Raw genomic sequence first — 25351 nt, 5'->3', positions numbered from 1 at the left:
TATTGACCACTGTCACAATATGCATTCATAGGCACACCATCAATTGTACACGATCCATCAAGGACTCTCTCAAAAGGCATACATATGAATCACAACATGATTGCTCCTAAGGATTACTAATGTAAAATAAATTGTTTCACTGATGTGCAAAGTACTTGAGCGTAACTGGGTGACTTCATGAAAATACAATTTTATTCCTATGTACTGTAGGGTAGCATCTCCTTTTGGTTACACCTAACACTTCTTTGTAAATATTCCATTTGTCAATGGCCATCTGCCACTGACTCTTCTTCTCTTTACATGCAGATTTTCAAACCTGAAAGCAAATTAATTTAAAAAGAGTAGATGAATTTCTTCCCCAAAAAAGTAGTTGCTAAAAATGACTGTTATTGGTCTCTGTAAGTTCACACATTGAGCTGAGACAAACCCGGGTATACAACTGAGTGTACACTCAGCTGAAGCCCATCCTGGCTCCTTGCCATGTAAGTTTGATGCAGGTATTTGCAAGCAAAAAAACCCTATTTGTTGCAGTCAACACATTTTAGGTATAAGCTTAAAACTTACCAAGTGGGAATCAACTAAGTTTTACTCAGGGTAGCCGCACTGAAATCAATGGCTCTGACTTAAGTCACAGCAATTAATTTCAGTGGATCTACTCTATTTGAATACCACCTTTTAGATAAGACACCTAAAACTATTGTGGGTGAAACTGCCTTCAGCATATTGGTTTGACATTCTATAACTTAATGTACTCACTTATGTTCATAGTTTTAGGTACCGCTATGCTGAGGACTCATATTTCTTTTCCATTCCTGACCACTTACCCTTATCCAGTCCCATCTCTCTGTTTTGCCAGCATTTCCTGGATATCTCATCCATCAGCACATTGGAGACATAGGTTTTTCAACCCAACCCTGCTCCTTCCAGCACGTCTAAGTCAAACATTAACTCCCTCTCTTCCAGAGCATCACATGTAATTTTGCACATCACATTCAATACTCTCCTCTTGTGTCCCTGACATACGGCTGGTCGTCATGCCGAGCCACCCATAACTGTGTCTACCCTTTTAAAACCTTTGCTGTATAAGGCACACCTGTCATTTAGACTCCAGCTACTTCCCCCTTGCCAGTTTTCCATCCGATCCTTCTCCTAATCACCTGTATGTTCACAGCAACTGTGTTCATATTACCTTTCTCTCCTTCCCTATTAAGTCTCTGCAAGGATTCTCTGGCTGCTTTTCATATTTCAGTCACCATCACTATCACCTGCTGATAGGGGTAAAGAAAGAGACAGCCCTCACCACACCTGTGCACAACATTATAGGATAAGCATGAAGTGCCAGGTAAACCCAGACCTCATTTTCTGTATGTACACTACCCTAGGATGAGGGTAGCTATGTCTTTAAATGGCTATAAATAGAGGGTGGCTGTCGTCACGTTCTGATTGTGGGCCTCCCCAAGCATCTCGTTGGAACAGAATGCTGGACTTTGAAGGCTTTTGGTCTGACCCAGAAGGCCTCTTCTTATTGTACTTTTCTTCTTCATTCCACTGAAGTTTCAGAGCTATATAGTGAACATTTCAATGGATTCAACAATGGCATGTGGCATTGCCCTTTTTGGCACCTGCTTAAAACATTTTTGTTTCAGCAAGCAGAAATGTATTATAATATATATATAATAGTATTATAATATAATACTACTCAGAAATGTATTATAATCTCTTTTGATTACTGTCGATTTTAATTATCTTTGAAACGATTTTAATTCTAACTGTTGTTTTTTATGCATAATGTGTTGGTTCTGGAAACCGCTTCAAGGTTTCATTACAATCATGTGTTATATAAATTTTGTGAAATAAAATAAATAAATATGCTACCTTGAGCTCCTTGGAAGAAAGGTAGAATATGAAATTAAGGAAATAAACGAATAACTATTTTGGGGGAGTGAAACACCTTTACAATCACAGTAACGTAATGCTTGGAAAAGGATCACTTATTCTTTTTGACAGAACCTCAAGCTTGACAAGTCTTTGGACTGGTAAAGTAATTTAATATTTATTTTTTTAAAAAAAGTATTTTTCAGCAGAATTTTATTCAAAACATACACAAAGGCAACATATTGTCCAGCTTCTAAATGTATATGTTACAGCAGCATGTCATAAGAACAAGCAGGGGCTGCAATTTACATTACTAAGGCATTTAGGCTTAAAGAGAGGTTGCACCATGACTGGTTGTGGGCATCCATATAAGTGTCCAAAATGCTAGGGCATCTCATCTGCAAATTTACAATGCTGTGTGCTGCTTTTGCATTTTTAAAAAAAATATGCTTCCTTGCATCAGTATCTCAACATATTGTTCCACAGCAAAAAGCAAAAACCAGAAACAGAAATCCCCAACCCCATCGAAAACGTTAAAAGTTGTTCACAGAACAGCAGTAGTAATCTACTCTTCAAGAGTTTGCAAACAAGTACAATACTAATTTCATGATGCACACAAAACCAGCGATCCACCTGCAAATGCTTCATGGTACCCCACAAAGTTATGAGTAAGAGGAGACACTTGTCTGAGAAGGCACAGTGGAAACAGGTTTGAATGCTCCGAGTACAACAGGAATCATCCACAACAACAGGTTGAGTGTTTCTGGGAACTTTTTGTTAATAGAACACAGTTGCTCACACAAAATGGGGGGGGGGGGGGAATGCTTCTGTTGATTTGTCTTGGCAACTCCCATACATCAATGGTGGTAACAGAGTAACAGCTTTGTTCCCATCTGACAGAAAATAATGGCAGTTCTGCAAAGCAAATGTTAAACATGACCGTATGTATTTATTAGTTCCACAGTGTTTTGACAGATTACAAGGGCTGCAATTTAAAGGATGCTGACACGCTCACTGAGGGCTTTCATCTCTGCTTCTTCTGGCTCAGGGTTTTCATTGTGGTTAGCACTTGGGCTGATAAGGTGTGTTGGATACTGCAAGCCATTTTCTCCGGCATACTGTTCCCACCGCGAATCATCACTCTCATGGGTGATATAACGCTCGCCTATTTTAGATTCGAGCTCACGCAAGTCTAGCCAGGTTTGGTAATCCTGTAGGGAGAAAAACAACATGCTTAAATTAATATCTGAAAAGCAGTCTTACAGATAATACTATAGATGCCTGTTTCTCCATAATTCTGTTAAAATTTAAGTGATGTAGCACGTGTTACTTTCATAGCATCTTTTGTGAAAACGTTGGATATGAGAACACATCAATGTGTCTAGGTTCACTGGAAAGTATTTTTGAAAAGCTAGGTTCCAGAACCAGGCCCAAAGGTTCATGGGGTCTTTTCCTCAAAATTTTGCATGTATAATTTATCAAAAGTATGTTCATCACACCTTTCTGCCTTCAAGACAATGAAACGACAATAAATCAATATAGACAAAAATAACTCAACAGCATGGAAACAAAAAGCAAGAGCAGCACCAAGCAACAACAGGAATGTTTAAAATAGTATTTATTTGGGTGACCAGGGCAAACTTAGCCAACTGTTTCCTCCACACACACTCCTTATGCTTCAAGATTAGCAGAGGAAAACTCTGATGATTGAGCATGTGGTCAACCATTGAGCTATGACTCTGGCCAGCATAAAGACGCTGTATACTAATGATAGGAAACATAGCCAGGGATGATGGGAGTTGTAGTCAGTCAGCATCTAGAGGGCTATAGGCTCCAGATCCCTACTGTATGCAAAATGCCTGTGGAGGGAAAACATTCTAATGTTACAGCCTGGCTCCCAGGGCCTTGCATAGCAAAGTGGGCACACTTTCCCACAGTCTCCGGATGGGATTGTAATATTTAGCCTTCATCGAGGTAACTGTGCTGAAGTTTTGGAGTGGCTGTGGTAAACTTTTTGTCTGTGTTTGGTCTATCTTCACTACAAACAAGGTGAAAGGCATGAAATTTACAGCATTACCTGTAGCCATGGGTGGCTTAACGTCTTGTCCACACTATAGCGCTTTCTCATTTTCACTTGCAGCAAATTATTTATGAGATCAATAGCTGGAGAAAAAACATAATTTCAGAAGACATCACTCTCAAATACCTCTTGAAATCGCATATGGTTCAGAGGCAGTGACAGAACTAATAAATTGCAGGACAGAACTAATAAATCTGTTTATGACAGCCATGCAAGTTGATTTAGCTTGATTTTTTAAATGAATAAATAAAAACAACTTTTTTCCAAGTTACTACCTCACACAACTATAATGTTCACAACTCCCAAACTTGCTAATCAAGCGTCCATCACTGAAAACAGTAAACAGCTTTGTACTGAGTTAAAACATTAGTCAGTGTAGCCTAGCAATCATACATTTTGTTCTCTGCCTTATAACTAATAATATTGCCATGCATTTGGAGAGATGAAATTGAAGATATTGCGAGGAAATGCAAGGCAGCAATAAAGTGAATAGATCTCCATTCCAATTTTTGAAAGCTTTCTCTCCAAGAATAATGTATTATTACTTCAAAAGCCCTAGATAACTTTGGACCTGGTTACCTGAAAGACTGTCTTGTCCATTATGAATCTGTCTGTGTATTAAGATCTCTAGGAGAGTTTCTCCTTGCCAATATAATGTGACTGGCAGGGACATGGGAGAGTTCTTTTTAGCGGCTGCATTCATGCTCAGGAACTCTCTTCTCAGAGAGGCTGAGTCAAACTGCAGAGACCTTCCCTTCTGTTCTGTTCCTCTGCTGCAATATTCTCTAGTTTTTAGCTTACACCTGGCTGGGTTTAAATACACACTTTTGCAATTGTACATACTTGACCCTTACAATATTTCTCAGAGGCCCTTCTCTAAGGGCTCGATCATATATAAAGTAAGGTGGGTAAGGGACAGGGCCATTTAAGTAACTGGACCCTGATTATGAAACAGCCGAGCGAGTTCGTTCACCTTTTCAGTCAGACCTTTTAAAAAATCTATGTTTAACGGTTTGGGCCTCTCAGATTAATTTTTAGTTTCACTTTTCTAATTTTCATGTTACAGATAGGTAGCCGTGTTGGTCTGCCATAGTCAAAACAAAAAAAAAAAGGATTTTTTTTTTGTTTTGACTAATTTTCATGGTTTTTCTTGTTTCACAATGTATTTTATTGGTATTTATTTGTTTATTTATTTATTTACTGCTTTAAGAGCTACCCAGAGGACTCCTGTTATTGAACATCTATATAAACACAGTAAAGAAATGAGCAGATGAGTTTTAGAAAGTGATTTTATTGGGTGGTATTCAGTTTTAGTCATACTCAGAATGTCTTACTCAGACCCGACCCCTTGAAGTTAATGGACATGATTCACTAAGGTTCTTTTCTTTCAACTGGTCTACCTTGAGGAGGAATTAATTGAATATTTTTATTGTATTTATGATCATTTTTAAAAATGGTGGTTAGCTGCTTTGGGAAGCTAGTGTGAAAACATGAAATCTATATTTTCTATAAAAAATAAGTAAATATTTTGATTCTTCTCAAATATGTATGTACTAGAATTAAAAAAATAAATACCTTCATGTGAGATTTCCTTCCAGGGGTTCGGTGGGTACATAAAAGCAGCATTCTGGATTTGATCATGAATGTCCTCATCTTCATTGAATGGAAACGTGCCACTAAGGCTGACATAGATAATAACCCCCACAGACCACATATCTAATGATCTATTGTACCCTTTGTTTCTCAGGACTTCAGGAGCGAGATAGGCTGGCGTACCCACAACTGAACGTCTGAATGATTTCTCTCCAATGATCCGTGCAAAACCAAAGTCGCAAAGTTTCACCTGTTTAGTATAAAGCCATTATAATAAAATTTGTATTTTTTGTTTTATTCCGATGTTTTTCAAAGAAACAATGTGCAAGTCAACACGGTGCTTGTGCTATCTATAAGTCAATTTAGCATGTGCTAAAGCTGTTTCTCCCCCACATAACTGAGCAAAGAATGTTTCAAGCAGACAACAGTCTTTCCAAAAGGCCTATCGTTATTATAAAGTAAAACCATATGTAGTCCATAGTGCCTAGCAGTGTATTCAAAAGGACAGAACCAGTCCCTACAGTTTGGGGATACAATAGAGAAGGGGTAAAGGAAGCGTGTTAGCCAATGTATGGGCCTCAACATTCATCTTGTAACTGCATTTAAAAAAAATAAAAATAAAAATCCAATCTCTTTCTAAGCCGCCCTGTGCTCCTTCAGTTTCAGTTTATGTTTTGGGTTCTGTGTCGCTTTGTGTTAACAAGCTGCATTCTTCATTCCAAAACTAAAAGCAGCTATAACTTTTCACCACTTTGAGCCAACTGGATTACATTTACAAGCACGGGAACACCCTCCAAAATGTAGACAAATAGGTTCAGGGGCTTTTTATGGGGGGGAAATGAAAGGGATTGACTTTCCTCCATAATCCATAGTAGTTTCACATATTTGAGAGGCTTTCTCTTTCTTACTTACTTTAAACAATTAGAGGATGAAGCTTTTAACTTAAAAATAAATAAATCCTCCCACTGCTGTACTTTAAGAAAAAATAACTTTGAGCTGTTCAGGCAATACTTTGGACAGCCTCAATACTTGCAAAGCACAAAGACCAAGAGAAACTTACAGGAAAACAAAGGAACAAGATATAGTGAAGTACAGAAACAGAGTGACAGAGGAACACAGGGCTTTGTGAGAGCCCTTATTTCACACAGTGGCAGTGTTACTGACATCATCTTTCAAACTGGTAGAGGGGGAGAGACCTCAAAATCACCCTCATTTGCTTTGTTATCTGGCTCCGACACAAACCCATTGCACACCCCTAGTAAATGCATAGTCACGTAGGTGTACTAAATGTCCACAAACCCAAGAGTTATATCATGTTTCCCCAGCAGGATGAGCCCAGCTTCCTGCTGCATTTGAAATATCAATGACAGATGCAACAATGTGCAGTTGATTGTCTTCCCCCTTCCTCTGTGCTTCATGCAAACTGCCTGTTTATACAATGTTTTAAAGCACAGGATAATACCTCCGATTACTTATATGTTTGTTGCTTGACTTTAAAAACAAAAACGGCCTTCAATATATTTTTTTCCCAACTTGAAATTACACACATCTGGGTGCACCCAAAAACTTCTTGGCACTTGCAGATATAGTGTGTGTGAGAGAGGGGGGGTGGGGGAGATATCTCTGCTACTCTTCTTCACAATTTAAAAAAAACAACCAGTTGGGAGAGATTAGAGACTTGGGGTGGTGCTGGGGGACGCGGGTGGCACTGGGGGATGCGGGTGGCGCTGTGGGCTAAACCACAGAGCCTAGGACTTGCCAATCAGAAGGTCGGTGTTTCGAATCCCCGCGACAGGGTGAGCTCCCGTTGCTCGGTCCCTGCTCCTGCCAACCTAGCAGTTCAAAAGCACGTCAAAGTGCAAGTAGATAAACAAGTACCGCTCCGGCGGGAAGGTAAACAGCATTTCCGTGCGCTGCTCTGGTTCACCAGAAGCGGCTTAGCCATGCTGGCCACATGTCTGCAGACAAAAGCTGGCTCCCTCGGCCAATAAAACGAGATGAGTGCCGCAACCCCAGAGTCGGTCACGACTGGACCTAATGGTCAGGGGTCCCTTTACCTTTAGAGACTTGGGGAGGCTGCTGAAAATAAGGACACACCTGTTTTCTACTTTCCTCTTGACTACAGCAGATTTGTGTACCAGTGTACCAAGTGGAAGCAAGTGGTATCTTCATGTGGTCCGGTCTGTGTATATACAGCTCAGACCACAGGGTAGATTCATTAATTTGCATATGCAGAGGTAAAAGGGACTTGTTAGGCATTAGGTGAGTGCTTGACTAAATCAAGCCATTTCAACTATTTATCAAACTGAAAAAGAACAAAGCACAAATCTCTTAGTAATAATAATGTTGTGAGTTTGAGCGGGTAGGTAGGCTATATTGCCCGAGTCCCTTCTAATTCCTGGTTCCAACAAGGATCCAACTGCTGTAATAGCCAGACAAGTTTCTTGGAAATGGTCCCTAAGCATGGGTTGCTAAGGTAACAAAGGAAGTGGCTCTGTGCCAGACAACAATGGGTGGCCCCCCCTTCCTCAACTGTCTGATAATTAGAAAGAAAAATCCAGAGTAGAGGGGTGTGAGCTAGAAGCTAGCAGCCGGATGGGCAGCTGCTTTTGGCTGGAAACCAAGGCTATGGCTGTGGGAGAAGCAAGATTCTTTTGGGGTGTTAACGCTGTGAGTCCCTCCATTGTAGGCTCAGCTTGTACACATGTGTAAATAAACCATATTTCCTAAAGACACCACTGTCTCTGCTGTCCCTCATTCCAAGGGAACCAAACCCCAGGTAAATAGGCTGGACCCCTGGAGTCTCTTACCACGTAGAGATTGGTGTGGCATTCAACAATCATTTGGCTTTATCTAAAGGAACTGTATGTTACCTGTACAATGTGAATTTGTTTCTACTTGCCTGTGGGAAAGGATCAGCAGATGCCAGCAATACATTTTCAGGTTTGAGATCACAATGAACAATGTTTTTAAAATGAAGATGTCTCAAAGCAACCAGGATCTATAAAGAAACAAACCAGCCCTGTTGTAACATAGTTTGCTCAATATTTACTTCTGTTTCAATGTTTTTCCCAGAGACGAGATGAAAAGTAGCAAGCGCAAGCAAGCTCAAGCACAACAGCTTAATTCATGCGATTTTATGCTCTTATTCCAAGCTGTGTAAACAAACAGGAATATAAAGCACAAGGGACTTAATTTTAAAGGCATCCTCAAGTAGCAATACTTCCTACTATTATTACAAAGCATTCTTTTAGCAGCGCGTACAGCTGTGCTCTTATTCGTTAGGGGAAGTACTCCAACTTTAGTGATCAGTAGTTGGGGTACAGACAACTCTAGAAATTTAAAGGCTGGTACTATCTATTATAATGGGAGCAAAGTTTTAATCTGGAAAATGGGGGAGTGGGGGAAAAATTGGGAGGCATTCACAACCCCTCAGAGTCATCCCATGGTTGGGGGAAGAGAGAATGGTGCCTATAATGTGAGCTATAAGCTTAATTCTAAGAGGTCTTTGCCACTATCTAAATTGGGCACCCAAGTTCTGAGCACTAGCACAGCTTCTTTGAACCCACAGAAATGGTCTCCCAAATGTTTTGCTGGCTAACTTGGTTAAGCACCCCTGCCTGTGTCAGAGATGGAGAGGAGATGAGTCCATCAGAGACATGCAGGCTACATGCTAGCCCCAACATGCAAGAAGGATTTGGTGTAGACTTCCAAGTACCACACCTGAGAGATGCACTGTAGGTCATGATTTGTGGTTATCATCGTACATTAAGCTCAGAACGATACAGTCAAGCACGTGACAACTAGTCTTTATCAGAGAGAAGACACAGAGAAAGGCACAGCACCCAGTCAACTTGATAAAGCCATACTAGCAAAGCAAAAGGAAGTTACCCTAATTAGACTTTACCCACTCTGGACAGCTCTCACTCTTTAAACCTTCACCCACATTGTGACCTGCTATCCATTTCAAGGGTATAAAATCATAGATCTGTAGTGTTGGAAGACCCCAGAAGGGTCATCTAGTCCAACCCCTGCAGTGCAGGAATCTTTTGCCCAACATGGAGCTCAAACTCACAGCCCTGAGATTAAGAGTCTCATGCTGTGCTGTCTGAGCTATGACGTGAATATCATAGAAAAAGAAAACATTTGACACTGCTTAATGGGCCCTTACCTGCGTAATTAAAAACTTGGTGATTCGCTCTGGCAACCTCCCTTTTTCACTTGACAAGATCATCTCCAGCATGTCTCCATGGAGCTTCTCCATAACAACAAACACTCTTTCTGGTGTCTCGAACATGCATTCCAAATTTACAACCCCCAGGTGATGCAGATTCTATGAACAAAGAAAAACACTATTTGAATGAGCCCGATTTGTTTAGGTCCAATGACAAGGCTCAGGAAACATTAGGTAATGACATAGCCATTCATTTTTCAAGCCCTTTGGCACCAGTATAAAAGTATAAACAGCCAGAATTATGCCACCAATGATTTGCTATGCAAAGTTTAACAGGACAGCCCAAATGTGCTTAGAAACTATCAAAAATATGCTTTGTCATTGATAACGTTTTAAACTTCTATATGGAAATGAGACCTTGCCCAAATCGATTTCTTTCAGAGTATCAGAATTGAGCCATGTTATCCTCAGGTTGTTTCCAGTACTCTGCTCTTGGATCTTAAAAGCAATCCCATACCTTGCATATCAACCTTGCATCAACTTTGCATCATCAACAGTCCATGCCCACCAAGTTTGATCAGTCCTTGTTAAGTGATTTTGGGAGGTTTCTATATTAGGTTTTTGTTTGGAAGACATTCCAACCTGCTGATATCTCCCCCTCGTGTTATATATGGATTGGCGCTCAGAGTTCCCTATTGGTATACAGTAAAAAGGGACGCGGGTGGCGCTGTGGGTTAAAGGACTTGCCGATCAGAAGGTTGGCGGTTCGAATCCCCGCGACGGGGTGAGCTCCCGTTGCTCGGTCCCTGCTCCTGCCAACCTAGCAGTTCAAAAGCACGTCAAAGTGCAAGTAGATAAATAGGTACCGCTCCGCCGGGAAGGTAAACAGCATTTCTGTGCGCTGCTCTGGTTCGCCGGAAGCGACTTAGTCATGCTAGCCCCATGACCCGGAAGCTGTACACCGGCTCACTCGGCCAATAAAGTGAGATGAGCGCTGAAACCCCAGAGCCGGTCACCACTGGACCTAATGGTCAGGTGTCCCTTTACCTTTATACAGTAAGTCCTCAACTTACGTGGGGGTTATGTTCCAGGGATAGAGCTTAAAGGCAAAATCGTGTATAGTCAAAATACAATGGGTTCAATGGTGGGTGGGAGGCCAAAGTCATTTCCCCCAGAATCTCACCCGCTTTCCACCCACTTTTGAATTTTGTAAAAGATTTTTGCCATGTGAGTAAACCTGAATGCACACAAGTTAAATGTGCGTAAGTTGTAGGCTTATGGTATATGAAGCAAAACTTAGGAATGCAGCCCTAATTCAACTCATAGCACAAGAAATTGGGCTGACAATGCTTTATTTTTGTTACCACATGTGCAGAGACACACAACAGGATCTCGTAACAGCCACTGGGTAATTGTGCTAGATTATCTCAAAAGCAAATTTATTTCTGACTATGCAGATTAGCAAACTGCTGAAATTTTTGGTGCAAAGTTCCTATATTTAATGCAGATTAGACATTATTTCAGAAAGAGACATCACTTGAAAACTTTATCTGTAGTTCCAATGCTTAATGAGGTACATAGATTCCTACTGCCGAAACCTGTTCTCAAAGAGTTTTATTGCCCTGCTCTAAATTAAATACATACAGGATATAATTGGTAATTAAATAAAAGATACCTGTAAAATTGCAACCTCATTACGAAGTTGGCTTTCTTGCTTAGTTGGAAATCTCAGTTTGTCAATGATTTTAATTGCTACATCTCTTCCTGTTTTGCGATGTTTTCCTGTTTGATGAAAAATATGCCAATTAACATGATCAGCTCTGAGAAGCGTCACCTTTCCAGAACTCAAGTATTTTTTGTGTGTTTTATACAAAACCTAACTGTCAAGGTATCCTCTGAGACAAGAATGCTCTAAACCATTCAGACTTCTTTCTTTAATTTCATGAAATTGTTAAGACAGATTTTGAGGCAAAAAAGGACCAGTATATTTCCTTTTATAGGTAAAAATCAGGAAGGTCAATTTTAGAAGAAGAAAAATGTGCAAGGGGAAAGGGTGAAAAGCCCATTATCCCTCCCCTACCCCACCCTAGTCTTCTGCATTAGTATGCATCCTGAGTCCTGCCTTTAATAAAAAAGGAATATGAAAAGCTAGTGTGACATTCACATCTAGTTTGGCCCATAAATTTGGTATGTAATCCAGCACCACTAAATAAATAGGCATTGTTTATAGTACAAAGAACCCTGTGTCCACAGGACTCCCATCATGTCATAGGAGGGAAAGGTCTGGAACATGGGTAGGCAACCTAAGGCCCGGAGGCCAGATCTGACCCAATCACCTTCTCAATCCGGCCTGCGGATGGTCCAGGAATCAGCATGTTTTTACATGAGTAGAATGTGTCCTTTTATTTAAAATGCATCTCTGGGTTATTTGTGGGGCCTGCCTGGTGTTTTTACATGAACAGAATGTGTCCTTTTATTTAAAATGCATCGCTTGGTTATTTTTGGGGCACAGGAATTTGTTCATTTCCCCCCCAAAAAATATAGTCCGGCCCCCCACAAGATCTGAGGGATATTGGACCGGCCCCCTGCTGAAAAAGTTTGCTGACCCCTGGTCTGGAAGAATACAGGACACCTTTCCCAGCAATCCATCTGTGTACATAGTGTGTTTAATATTTCAGCTTTCAAATTCCCAAAATGAGGGGTGCTGAAATGTTGTCACATGACTTGGGAACTCAAAATATATTCTGGTTAAATTAATATAATTTAGTTTTACATGGCAAATGATGACATAAAATATTCACTTTTTACGTTGTTGTGGAATTTCCAATAATTTTAAACTTGTCTTCTTTTTAAAAAAAATGTGTATAAAATTGCATAAAATCATTAAAAATGATTGCCAAGTACTTGTAATTATATGGTGCATTAATATTATTTTTATTATTTATATATTATACATATTTTGTATTAAATTGTATGTTACAATTACACACACACATATATAATTCACTAATGTTGTGTTGTAACTGTATTTGCTTCTTTCAGAGGTTGAGGAATTTTATCAGTGTGTTAAATATTACTTTTCCATCAGTGCTGCTACTACTATCCTAACCAGTGGGAGTTGACCTACAATGGCTTCTAAACAAGAGAATAGGACTGGGGACGTGCAGGCATATGAGCAACCTAATTGGAACTGGCAGAGACATGTTGCCAGTTCCTCACTGAAGAACTTAGCCGTGGCCCTGCTGTTTACATGGGCAATGCATTGGCAGGAGTGCCAGATTGGCTCTGCAGCCCTCTCGCCACCACCTTGGTCAACCTCTTGCAAAGCTAATAATAATAATAATAATTTATTTATTTATTTATTTATACCCCGCCCATCTGGCTGAGTTTCCCCAGCCACTCTGGGCGGCTTCCAATCAAGTGTTAAAAACAATACAGCATTAAATATTAAAAACTTCCCTAAACAGGGCTGCCTTCAGGTGTCTTTTAAAGAGAAGATAGTTGCTTATTTCCTTCACATCTGAAGGGAGGGCGTTCCACAGGGCGGGCACCATCTTAATTGCAATGATCTGGAAAACTTTAATGAAGTTGTAGAGCTTGTGTAGAATTTCAGACACACCTGAGTAGTCATCCTAACCATATTCCATGGGTCTTACTCCCAGGTTAGTGGGATTAGGACTGGAGTCTACTTTGTCCAATGATTTCAGGCAATCTTCTCCGAGTATGACAGTGGGGTGCCAGTCTTACCTCCATAAACAATTCCAAACTGTCCTGATCCCAGCACCTCATCTGGAAAGATTTGGTATACTGTACTGATATCCTGTTAGTACAAAGATGTTGCATGTTAAACATGATGAGCATGGAAATGAAGTCAATTCAGAAAACGATTGGACAGAAATGCTGCTGAATTCCATTCAAAATGCAGTTCGGTGGCAGAAGTCGTGTTCTGGTAAGGCAACGCATCAGAACCTATCTGGAGTCTGGCTTCATTTTGGAATTATGTGCAATGACTTTGGTCCTTCCTGAAGTGTATAAATGGACCCTGAATGTTTGTGCAGACGCGCAGTACATTCAAAGTTACTAGGCATCAACAGAAGTGAAGGAGCTACCAAATACCCATCACATGTTCAGTAGCATTTAAGAACTCTGCATACTTTCTTCCCTACTCTGAAGAAACTTTGGGTTTGTGAGTCTGTGAGGTGGGGAGAGGCAACTCTTCCAAAGGGCTCTAAACTCCATCACATTCCAATGATGGAATGTAGTGTAGGCCCTAGGTTATTTGGAAGGTTCCCTGTATCAACTGAATTCCAAAAAGGAAGGTGGGATTTCAACAAGTCCAAGTAAATGGACTTGTGCGGTTAACATAAGAGCCCACTGGATCAGGCCAATCTAGTTGAGCATCTTGTTCTCACAGAGGCCAACCAGAAGCCTGAAAGCAAGAGTGAAACACAACAGCACTCTCCCCACTTGTGATTGTGCAACTGGAATTCAGTGGAAAATATAATACAACTGTTTCATATGGTTCTAATCTCAGACCACTTACACTGGTGTAATCTTACTGTGGTGCTACAAAAGAGGAATATAAATTAACCCCCAAGATTTTGGCCTTTTTCTAAAAACTGGAAACCAAAAATCAAAGCTGCTGTAAAAATCATTTCTTCAATGGCTAATTTTTTTGTCCTTCTCTAAAGAAAATGCCCAATTAGACATCGTCTCAAAGTTTTCCAAACAGATAAATGACTTTGCAAACTGAGTTCTATCACATCTGTCACAAACACTGAGAAAACTTACCACATTTTCTTGGACCTGGCAATTTGACACCGAGATACTGATGGATATATTTCCTAGAAAGAAAATGTATGGAAATTACTTCTGCTGTGAATGCACAGAATGATATGAATCCACTACTTGAGCGTGGTAGAGGAAAGCCCCACTGCCATAATACCATGACCCTCACAGTATTATGGCAGTGGTGGGCTCAGGGATGAGGTGTGTTGGAGGAAGGTACCTTTTCTTCTAGAACGAGCCTCCCCTTCTGGATAATGATGTATGTGATATAAAGTTATTATTAAATTGATGCTGTTAAATAGCAGAGGTATAACATTCCCAAACCTAACCACACCATCCATTAGGAAATATTTTTGGTTCTGAAGTAATACTGCCTGATCTGTGATTCCACAGCAATATGTCCACAGCCTTTCACAGCTCCTGCAAAGGTCTGGGGACTGAGGGATGGGATTCACCCCTACACTGATCTTGTGCGAAATTAATCTGTATAACCATCATGATATCCAGACATCAGAGTACGTGTTAAACCTCCTTGGAAACCACATGCTGGATAATAACAGCATAAGTGAAAGGTTGATGTCCCTAGCTGCTTACCTTACAATAATGTACACATCAAAGTGTCCGAGTAAAATTGCACAACGTAATTATACTGCCAATAAAGAGGGTCTAGTCCACATGGTTTCATCCAGTGGCTTATTTTAAAGTAGAAAATTAATTAGCTTACGGTGTAGACTTTGTCCTGAACCAGTGGATGCCCCTTTGGGAATAACAGGCATGAGGGCATGCTGAATTGCCATCTCCCACATCCTTGCAACATCTAGGCCACAACCACTTGTGAGAACATTGTTATTAGCTGGAGGGCTTGGCAGGTTTTCCACATTTTCCCCGACGTAGTATACGACATTTGCTGTGGTTATTTCAAAGCAATGGGGGATAGCTTCCTGTGGCATTAAATTGAAGTTTTTTGCAGGTTCCAGAGATAAAATCTCAGACAATGGAATTTCCTGTGACAAATGATAATGGCGATTAATTTTGAAAACACTTTCTCATGAACAAAGACTACTTCAAACACCTACTTGATTACAGTTTCTGAGACTCATCGCCAGCTTTTGGGGTTCATGCTTTTCTGATGGCTCCCTGGGCTGACAATTACAAGATGTTGACAGAGGAGGAGAAAGTGAAAGGAGGAAATCTGCTGACCCCAGGGCTGTTTGACAGGAAAGGGAAGGTGTTTAAGGAGGTAGAGGTGGCAAGGAGTGATTTTGTGGACGAAGAGAGCTGGTGTGGACAAAACTGCAACATTTTCAGAACATGGTCCAAGGCAGGATTGGAATCTGATCCAAGACAGACAAGAATCTGCAGGTTTTAAAACCCATAATTTATGTATTTGAGCCTGGCGTGGGTGAACTTTGTCAGTATTTTTAGTTTGCAAGTAACAGCAGTCCTGTCCCATCTCCACTTTTCTTCCTACCATTTTCACAAACCCCATAAATCCTGTGGATCCTGCTAGTACTTAGGCATTGATCAGATTCCTGGCACAAATATTAGAATGGATTTCCTGGCTGCTGGGATAACAGCTGAATAGAGAAGCTAAGGAGTCTCTTTTGTCATTTCCCTTAATAAACACCAATGAAATAAATCAGAGGTGGTTTAGGTTTAGAGCCTGAAACAGCTACACTCAGGGAAGTCCATTTTGACATTACAGTGGTACCTCTGGATGCAAACGGGATCTCGGATCCCGAAGCGAACGCAACCCACATCTGTGGGTCGCGATTCACTGCTTCCGCACATGCACGTGACGTCATTTTGAGCGTCTGCGCATGCGGCGAAACCTGGAAGTAATGTGTTCCATTACTTCCAGGTCACTGCGGAGAGTAACCTGAAAACGCTCAACCTGAAGCTACTTCAACCTGAGGTATGACTGTACTATGGTTCACAGTTAAATAATAACTATTAGCTTAACAATGCAGCTAAGTATTAGACATGCCTAAGAAACTTTGGGGATCACGTAATGCTCGTTGAAAGAAAAGAAAAAGCTTTAAAATCCATTCTGGAAAATAATTCCCCTCTAAAAGGCTGTAACTCCCCAACCTGCTAAGGGGAATGGGGTGAGGACAAAAGTCCACTCTAATTGAGAACTCTTAGGAGAAGTGCCTGGCGTGCTCTGGTCCATGGGGTCACGAAGAGTCGGACACGACTAAACGACTAAACAACAACAAGGAGAAGCTTAGTGGGCTGTGAGCCCCCATCCATGGTTTTCAGTCCTGTAGCCTCTCTTCTCTCTTTCTACAGTGGTACCTCAGGTTACAGACGCTTCAGGTTATAGACGCTTCAGGTTACAGACTCTGCTAACCCAGAAATAGTACCTCAGGTTAAGAACTTTGCTTCAGGATCAGAACAGAAATCGTGTGGTGGCAGTGGGAGGCCTCATTAGCTAAAGTGGTACCTCAGGTTAAGAACAGTTTCAGGTGAAGAACGGACCTCCAGAATGAATTAAGTTCTTAACCAGAGGTACCACTGTATAGCTCTTTTCACTAGCCAGGGAAATGAGCTTTAAATAAAGTGTGTGTGTGTGTGTGTGTGTGTGTGTGCGCGCACGCGTGCGCGCGCATGTGATGTGCTGGTAGGATGAAAAGTGGCTGGCTGGATGGGAGAGGTTAGTGGTTCATTTAGATCATTTCTATATGGCTCTATCTACACACATACACAAGCACACACAAACAAGCACACACACATATATACCCTAAGCAGTGTTCAAGAAAATAAAGCAACAGGCAACTAAAACATTACAAAAATACACCGCTACATATAAAAATGTTACATAAATAGAAAACTGTAATAAATACAAACTGATATCAACATGCCTCCCCTCTCAGCCTCCTGGCTCTCTCCCAGGACTCCACCCATCCTCCTTGGGCCCAAAGAAACTCACAGCTCACCCACCCAAAATCGGACAAAGAGGAGGGCTGCTGGAAACTGTTGACATCAATCTAGTCTCTCACTCTAGGCTTCTTTTTTAGGAGCAGGCTCAAGATGGATGCAGCTTCCTCAGGCTGCCCAGAAATCAGCTGCATTTTCCCAGGAACAGCAGGTTTGGTAAGTTTCCCAGGGGGTCCCAAGGATGGAAAAAGGACACCAGCCACAGATCTTTCTCTGGTGTCTCTGTGCACACTCCTCCTCCACCACCATCAGCTGCTGGTTCATGGTGGCACTGGTGAATTTGGATTGGTTTAGGCACAAGTCAAGCTACGTCCCGGTATGTCTGTATCTTTGGGAAACTATTCAGCTGATTTCCAATTCAATCAGATGTGCATGTGTGGGTGGGTGTATGGTGCTCATCCATCTCTTTGAAATATTAACAAACACAACATAAACTTTAATCATAGCTGCATTCTGGAATACACTATATAAAACCAGAACCCAATTTTACCTTGTAGTATTTGCTTTCAGTGTCATTTTGAAACAGTGTAATACATTTGCTGTCTAATCTCCAGTAGTGACGTTTCCTCTGTGTTGAAATAAAAACAATCAAAAATAATTTAAGAAAATTTGAAGAAACAATGAAATAAAATTAAATGAGATAATGCAACTTGAAGATTGTGAGGGATGACAAAGAGACACCAATTTCATTTTCAATACAGAGAAATACTCAATGGTATTGTTTTAAACTTATCCAAAAGTAATAGGTATTTTAAAAAACCTTTTCCCCCCCTTGTTGTTCCCTGAAGACTGCATTTTCTTCTACATAAGTTTCATCAGAGATGTATACTTGGCTTCCCCCAGAAATATCTACATACAGCATGCTGTCACGGGAGTTTCAGAATGTTACTAGTAGCAACAGTTAGCATTCTACATTAATTGACCATATACAGACTGAATCTAACAGGTGAGTGATCGTTAAGATTACCTACATATGTCTTTACCAGGCAGTAATGGAAGTTATGCTATGTTGTAAAAGGTAAAGGACCCCTGACAGTTAAGTCCAGTTGCAGACGACTCTGGGGTTGCGGCGCTCATCTCGCTTTACTGCTGAAGGAGCCAATGTTTGTCCACAGTTTTTCCAGGTCTTGTGGCCAGCATGACTAAGCTGCTTCTGGCGAAACCAGAGCAGCACACGGAAATGCCATTTACCTTCCCGCCGGAGTGGTACCTATTTATCTACTTGCACTTTGACGTGCTTTCAAACTGCTAGGTTGGCAGGAGCAGGGACCGAGCAACGGGAGCTCACCCCGTCGTGGGGATTCAAACTGCCAACCTTCCAATTGGCAAGCCCTAGGCTCAGTGGTTTAGACCACAGTGCCACCCGCATCCCATGCTATGCTGTAGCTGTAAAAAAAATGGGCAATTATGTTTCAACTAGAGTTAAGGTTAAGTTGTGGGTAAGAAAATGTAATTGGAAGCCTCTGTTTAATTGGAAGCTGGATAATTTGTGTGAATCTCTCTCCCTCTGTTGTACACTGGCATACTTACAAAGCTGACTGAGAATAGAATAGTGAGAGCCTGCCAGCCCATTCAATATAGGAATTCCTTTCATTTATACCCATTCTGCTAAAAAGATGATCAACCTGTGCATCACAGGTTAGACAGAATGATCAAGAGGGGGAAAAGGACTTTGTTGGAGTCTAAATGCTCCTTCCTCCTTCATGCATAATAGCTGGCCTGCACAGTGACAGCACCTTAGGGCTCCATCTGACTTTATTTGAGTTGTAAAGGCACCACTCTTGTCTGTGTCCCTCTCATGCAGCCCCAGGGCCTTGGAAGATATGGCCAATGTTTGCTGCCATGATGTGTCTTCTTCCTGTGCCAGCATAAACTGAGGCAATAATGTCATGGCAATAAGCCAAGGAGAATAGTCGACGGTCAGGACAATAGTGAGCCAGATGGACCAATTGTGTAAATCTGTATTATAAGGCAGTTTCCCATGTAATTAGGGCATAGACCATAGTTCTTAAAAAGATGCTTTTAAGTCTGTTTCCATGAGCAACATAATCCAAGGTATTTTAAGGTGCAAAAATAGTTGCTTTGTCCAAGGTATAACACAAAACTGGACTGACCCTCCAGGTCCAACAGATATGAAGGAAACTGGCCAATATCATTCCTTCAAAGTCTTATCTCAAAGTGCCTCATGTTACAGCATTGCACCACTGCATTGCATTGCGCAGGGCTATAATTCTCAATGTGCCCTATGAAAGTTATGGATTTCCTTTTTATCTAACAACAACAACAACAAAGATAGTCAGATGAAAGCTGTTTTCCACATCTTGATTTGGTTTCCTTCAAAGTGCTTCACATTCTACAGCATGCCAGGGATAAATCTGACCCTTCTGTTTGTTTTGAAGTCTAATCTAGCCCTGACAAAGGTAGCAAATCTTCCTTAAAACATACTTCAAGCTGTTCACATTCAAAGTTTCCACTCTGCAGTCTGAAACAGCAAGCATACATGACTGACTTTCTCTCTTTAAAAGACTCTTTTGCTCTTAAATAAAGTTGCTCAGGCATACCTCTGCTCAAGATTTTGTTCTGTGGCCTTGGTCTGCCTTTGGAGGGCCCCAAGGCATTTTGTACATGTGCAGTAATCCTTGACTGTCAAGGAGAATGAGGGAAGCACCACCAAAATCATTTGGGAGTCACAATTTATCGGTGATGTTCAGAGACTTCTTTTGCTTAACATCTTTCTTACCAGAGTGTCTTTGCTTGTGTAGTGAACCATCCACCCCTCTTTCATCACTGTGCTGCTTCTCCTTTTTGTATGTTTAATAGATTGCACTACTCTCATTAATGGAATATTGTTGCTTGTCGAAGGGCTTAAAAGAAACCACACACCAGTCAATAGATTTTAATAAACATGCAAAACAAATCTTTCTAAAGTGAGATACGTTAATTTGTTGTCCTCTGTGGCTATGTCTCCAGGAGAACAAACAGAACAAGAGAAACAAAGAGTAAGGCTAGTACTGTTGGCCCATAAGAAAAATTCCATAAGAAAAAAGTCCTATCAGAGCAATACTTTTACTGGGCCAACCAAAATGACACGCAAATGAAGCATTAGGTAGCTCCTCCCACACTCCATGTATGCCATTCTGAGGGATTTTGGAGGAAGAGCAGCTGACATAAATATACTAAATAAACAATAAAAATTTATACACTGCTCTGGTTACAAACTGTAGCATTATTCTGGCACAACAAGGGCATTACACAGGGGTGCAAATGTGTGGGTTGGACTTTTAGATCTGCATTTTTCCACATCTATTCTTATACACTAATATTTGCAGGAGACACTAAATTTTTAGTGCCATGTTAAGTTTCAAAAGAGGTGAAACCTATCACCTTACTCCTAGGGTGATATATTGACAGATATAGCTAGCAGAGGCAACAGTGGAAACAAGTTCAACTATGTGCTGTGCAAAAACTCACCTGATCATCCTATTACTCTCATCCTGGTCAGGATCAGCATCTTGCATTTCTCCATTGTCATTCTGGTTCATGATTGCCATCTCAGCATCATGGCCCACAGATTCCTCCATTTCATCCAAGAGTCCACTGTTTCTTTCACTGTCATTGTCATCACTTCCCTCTTCCATGACAACATCAGACTCAGCACCCGGGCTAAGCAAATCTGGAATTATTTTGACCACGTTATTGTGAAAGCCTTAAAAACAGATCCAGTGTTAACTCTGGCATGAAACTAAGCTCGTAGATATGAATACTGCTTCTAAAAGAGCATTTCCAGCAAACAAGCAAGACTTTAATTCTAAAATAGCTTTGAGAAATCTACTGAAAATAAAAATAAAAATGTCTAGTGTATTCAGAATGGGATGGAGAAGTTTCTTTTAACTAACAGCTAAAGCTTTACAAAAATTCCCACAAAGCAAAGCAAATAGCACAGCGGAAAATGTTGAAAATGCAAAACTGTATTAATTACTGCATGTAATACTGGAATATGGGCTTCAAACACTTCTCCTCAACTTTCTTAAAAATAGCATTTTTCTAAGCATCAAGAGTGAATCTAGAACATTGCAGCTGAGTATGCCAGTGCATTTTCTTTTATGCTTTATCCAGAAATAACATCACACTGGTGGAATAGGGCCAGTTCTCTAGTTTCATTTCTATCTGCTGATACACGTTTTGTGCCAGGAGGAAATTGTTGAGTCTTTCCCCAATGATCCTTGCTTATTTATAATTCTACCAATCTTGCTTCCCACCTATGGAATGAACTTTTAATAAACATTTGTGTAATCCTTGGATGGATGACAATCCTCGGTGACAAACACTCTTCTGTCGTTTCCTGCAAGGCACTTCCCTAAGACAAGGATTTGGCAGGCATAACAACCTCCACCAAGGCAAGGAGAAATGGTTCTCTTTCTAACAGTGGCATATGAGAGCTTGCTTTCACAGAAAGGACTGCCTACACACAGAGCAAGAGGACACAATCTGGGGAACTTCTACTGGGGATAGAACACTAAATGAATCTAAATGTATGCAAGCAAAATGCCCATCTAGAGATGCTGTTGAAACTTGCTTATCCGAGGCTCAGATATGAGCTTTTATGGGACGTGCAATACTTATCTCAAAGAAGAGGCAAGTTTTAGGATTCCTAAAGTTTTCTCTAGGTATAAAACTACATTTTCAAAGGGCCAGTGGGACCTTTTTTGTCATGGTGGAATGTTACCAGACACTGGAGAAGAGAGGGGAAGGGGTAGGAAGAGACACCCCTTCTCCCCTCTTTGTAGTTGTCCAGAACACAGCCACACATTTATATATAAGAAATATTGTATTCCTCTTCTTAGATTGTCTGACATGAGATTCAGGTATAGGACCCTCCTTCTCTGCCTTTATAAAAGAAGCAACTACTTACATACATAGATAAAGTAGAAGACTCACATGTTCCAGACTTAACCTGCCTTGGTTTTCCATTCTTTATAACTCAGGAAGTCTAAAAAATATGCTCACTTTGTCACATTTTAAAGCATCATATTGACAGCTCATTCTCAATATATTTTAGTGTACAAGTGTATAATGCAACCTATGACTTTTCTTTAAAAATAACCCCTCATCTACTTCTAAGTGTCTTCTCTCTATGCAATAGGCTTTTAGAACATGCATTGCTACAGCCTTCAGTGCAACTTACCCCCATTAATGGCCACTTCCCCAAGGCAATTATTTGGCACTTTGGGTGCACAGCGTTTGTGACAATTGAACCTGCAATCTAATTAAAGATAAGATGCATAATTTCAGCCAATGATACTGCGACATCAACAGGTGTCGAGATTTGTACATTGCAGCATATAACAAAAGATAATTGTAAGATGGTCTCTTTTGGTTCGATCATAATTCCAAACTCTGCTTTGGTGCTAACGTAAACAAGCGTGGGGTAGACCTCAGGCTTACAAAACCTGCACTTGCAATTCCCCACTTCCCTTCCATTGCATCCAATTCTGCTAAGTTTGGTTTGCATTTTCCTCGTGAACCAGGACTGTAAAACATGGTTTGATCCTAGGTTGCAGGGCAAATGCAAACCCTACTTTTCCGGCTGAATGATAGGACTTATTCACACAACACCAAATGTGGTTTGACATTGTATCTTACATGAGTCAGTATACAGAATGACATTTTTTTTCCTTTTTAAAAAAATATTATTAATAATAATAATAATTTTCAAGAAACAGGAAATAAGCATGACATTATCAAAACAATTGGTTTTCCCCCCTCCCACCCCTCTCCCAGAATACAGCATACTTTCCCATAAATCTATATACGTAGTTGGAGGGTGTCAGTCATCAGGATGTTTATTTGAATACTTTTTTAAAAAAGATGCCATATTTTAACAAAAATGCCATTTAGCCACATCTATACCTCCAGAGGGGGGGGGGGAATCTGTACAAAAAATCCGAACTCTGTGATCTGCATTTTTTTATTCATTTAATTGAAAGTATTTCTACATGATTCAACATTTAAATACCTCTGAGCAGTATCCAAAAATGCAAAAGAAAAGCAATAAAAAAAGAGTATCATAAAAACAGAGTTACAACATAAATACCAGTACAACAGTATTACAAAAGCCACATAATAGCAGATATTATAAAATCATCCAATCTTAGGGGGTCTAGGAAAGCCTTGGAAAAAGTATGTCTTTAGTCCGGGTTACCTGGCTATGATAAGGGACAAGTAGTCACTGGTTTTATTACTGAGCCTGCAGCTGCCTGCCCACTACTGAGATCTCAATAGGCATTGCACATTCAGTTTCAAGCATATTTTTGCAGATATAAAGGCCAAAAAATATGGAGGGTTTGTTTACAGCTTAAAGCTGAAATTTTGAGCTGCATTCTATGCCAAATTCCACATACTGTGCTTTTTCTGCACCCCTGCAGAATCACATTACTCACAGATTATATATAAACAGAAAAAGCAGAATGTTGTGTAAATAAGGTTCTCAGGAAGAGCATCTTTTCCTTAGGAGGTTTTGGTCCAGGAAGGTATACGGAAGCCTTGCCTATTTCTGTATATTTTTGTCTTATCTTCAAGGGTCAATGAACCGAAGCCTTACTTTGGCAGCTGATTTGATTGCCAAAGGTCACGCCCACTAATGATGAGAGCGGTATTATCAAAGCTGTGTGCAATCCACCATTCTGCATGAATGCTCAAAACTTCATGTTTTCATTTAAAAAAAAAATCTTGTTTTTTTACCTCCTGTGGCTATAGTCAATGTCAGATGAGTCTGTGGTCAATATATGGTGAAATTTCTAAAGTCATAACTGATGCAGTAGGGTTTCCAGAAGTTGTGGTCTAATGCTTCCATGTCCCACACAGCTCTTCTGAAGAGCACAGAAGGGAATTGGCAGAAATGGACTTTCTCATCCTTCCTTCCACCCTCAGCAGCCTCCCATCCTTGCCATAGGTCAGGGTCCTTGTTGCATGCGATGGCTTAGCATGGGGGAAGGGGATCCCCCAAGATTAGAAAGAGGCAACTTCAGCGTGCACTTATCTCTGGATCCAACCCCATAAGTAGCAGCAGCAAAACAAAAACACACATATGAACTTTTAAAAAGACACAACTGGAATTCTTGGGAGCATATGACAGAGCTCCTCTGAGTTCTTAAATACACTTACCTTTGCATTGCAATCCCTGTCTAAAAAGTCCCTTGAGTAGCTTCTTACAATACTGACAGACCGTTGGCCGTGTATATGAATGGATCACAAACGTATGAGGCACTTTAACCTTGGAAAGCAAAATCTTGTCAAGTTGAATAGGTCGCCCAATGTATGACTGGGAATTGGATCTCTTCTCTCTCCCAAAAGACTCCGGAGGTGATTTTTGCTAGAATGTGCATATATGGAGGGCAGATGTTTAAAAAGTCATTTTAGCAGACGCTGTTTTTAACAAACATATACCTTGCACATTCAAATTTGGCTGTGTGTGTGTGCATATGTGCGCATGTGTGTTTTATCTATATCTTTATCTATCTAGCCATTGCATGGGCTTGTCACTGCCCTCTCCACTCCCACGCCTTCCATGGCAGCTTTCGTTGTGATAATCAAACTTCAGGGAAGTGTGGTACCAAGAAATGTCAGGGAAAGTCTTGGGCGATGCTGAAGGACTAGGTGCACAGTTGCTATTTTTGCATTGCATTTCTTCCCCAGAACGGATTGACTCAGTATACTTTAAAATGAGATATGCTTTTTCCCCCTTCAGAACTTAACACATGCAAATTTATGCATTAATTGAGTAATAAATCAATTAGAAACACAATTAGCTAAGTTTTTTTTTAAGCTGGGTGACAGCTACAAAATACCACCTTTGTCATTGGATGGAGTTTTGTGGACTCTCCTTCCTTGGAGGTTTTTAA

At 40.6% G+C, this 25351-nt stretch overlaps 1 protein-coding gene across 5 annotated transcripts in view; it reads right to left on the bottom strand.

Moving 5' to 3' along the window:
• Positions 1-2027: 2027 nt before the first annotated feature.
• Positions 2028-25351, bottom strand: part of PRKD1 (protein kinase D1) — a 100872-nt gene continuing 77548 nt past the window's right edge. For 3 of the 5 annotated variants that reach the window (XM_077926305.1, XM_028721544.2, XM_028721580.2), the window contains 14 exons: positions 24615-24822; positions 22636-22713; positions 20922-21123; positions 20191-20314; positions 17941-18018; positions 15235-15514; positions 14514-14566; positions 13470-13542; positions 11398-11504; positions 9720-9881; positions 8451-8549; positions 5531-5798; positions 3953-4038; positions 2028-3086 (listed from right to left, as the gene is read on the bottom strand). In XM_077926305.1, the coding sequence (XP_077782431.1) occupies positions 2868-3086; positions 3953-4038; positions 5531-5798; positions 8451-8549; positions 9720-9881; positions 11398-11504; positions 13470-13542; positions 14514-14566; positions 15235-15514; positions 17941-18018; positions 20191-20314; positions 20922-21123; positions 22636-22713; positions 24615-24822 (2037 nt within the window). In that variant the 3' untranslated portion in view covers positions 2028-2867. The remainder of the gene's footprint in view (positions 3087-3952; positions 4039-5530; positions 5799-8450; positions 8550-9719; positions 9882-11397; positions 11505-13469; positions 13543-14513; positions 14567-15234; positions 15515-17940; positions 18019-20190; positions 20315-20921; positions 21124-22635; positions 22714-24614; positions 24823-25351) is intronic. The other 2 variants (XM_028721566.2, XM_028721556.2) reach the window with 2 other exon arrangements.

This window comes from Podarcis muralis, chromosome 1, assembly GCF_964188315.1.
Source record: "Podarcis muralis chromosome 1, rPodMur119.hap1.1, whole genome shotgun sequence".
NCBI lineage: Eukaryota > Metazoa > Chordata > Lepidosauria > Squamata > Lacertidae > Podarcis > Podarcis muralis.
Note: the sequence above shows the minus strand (reverse complement) of the source record. Positions and strands in the feature narration are given on the sequence as shown.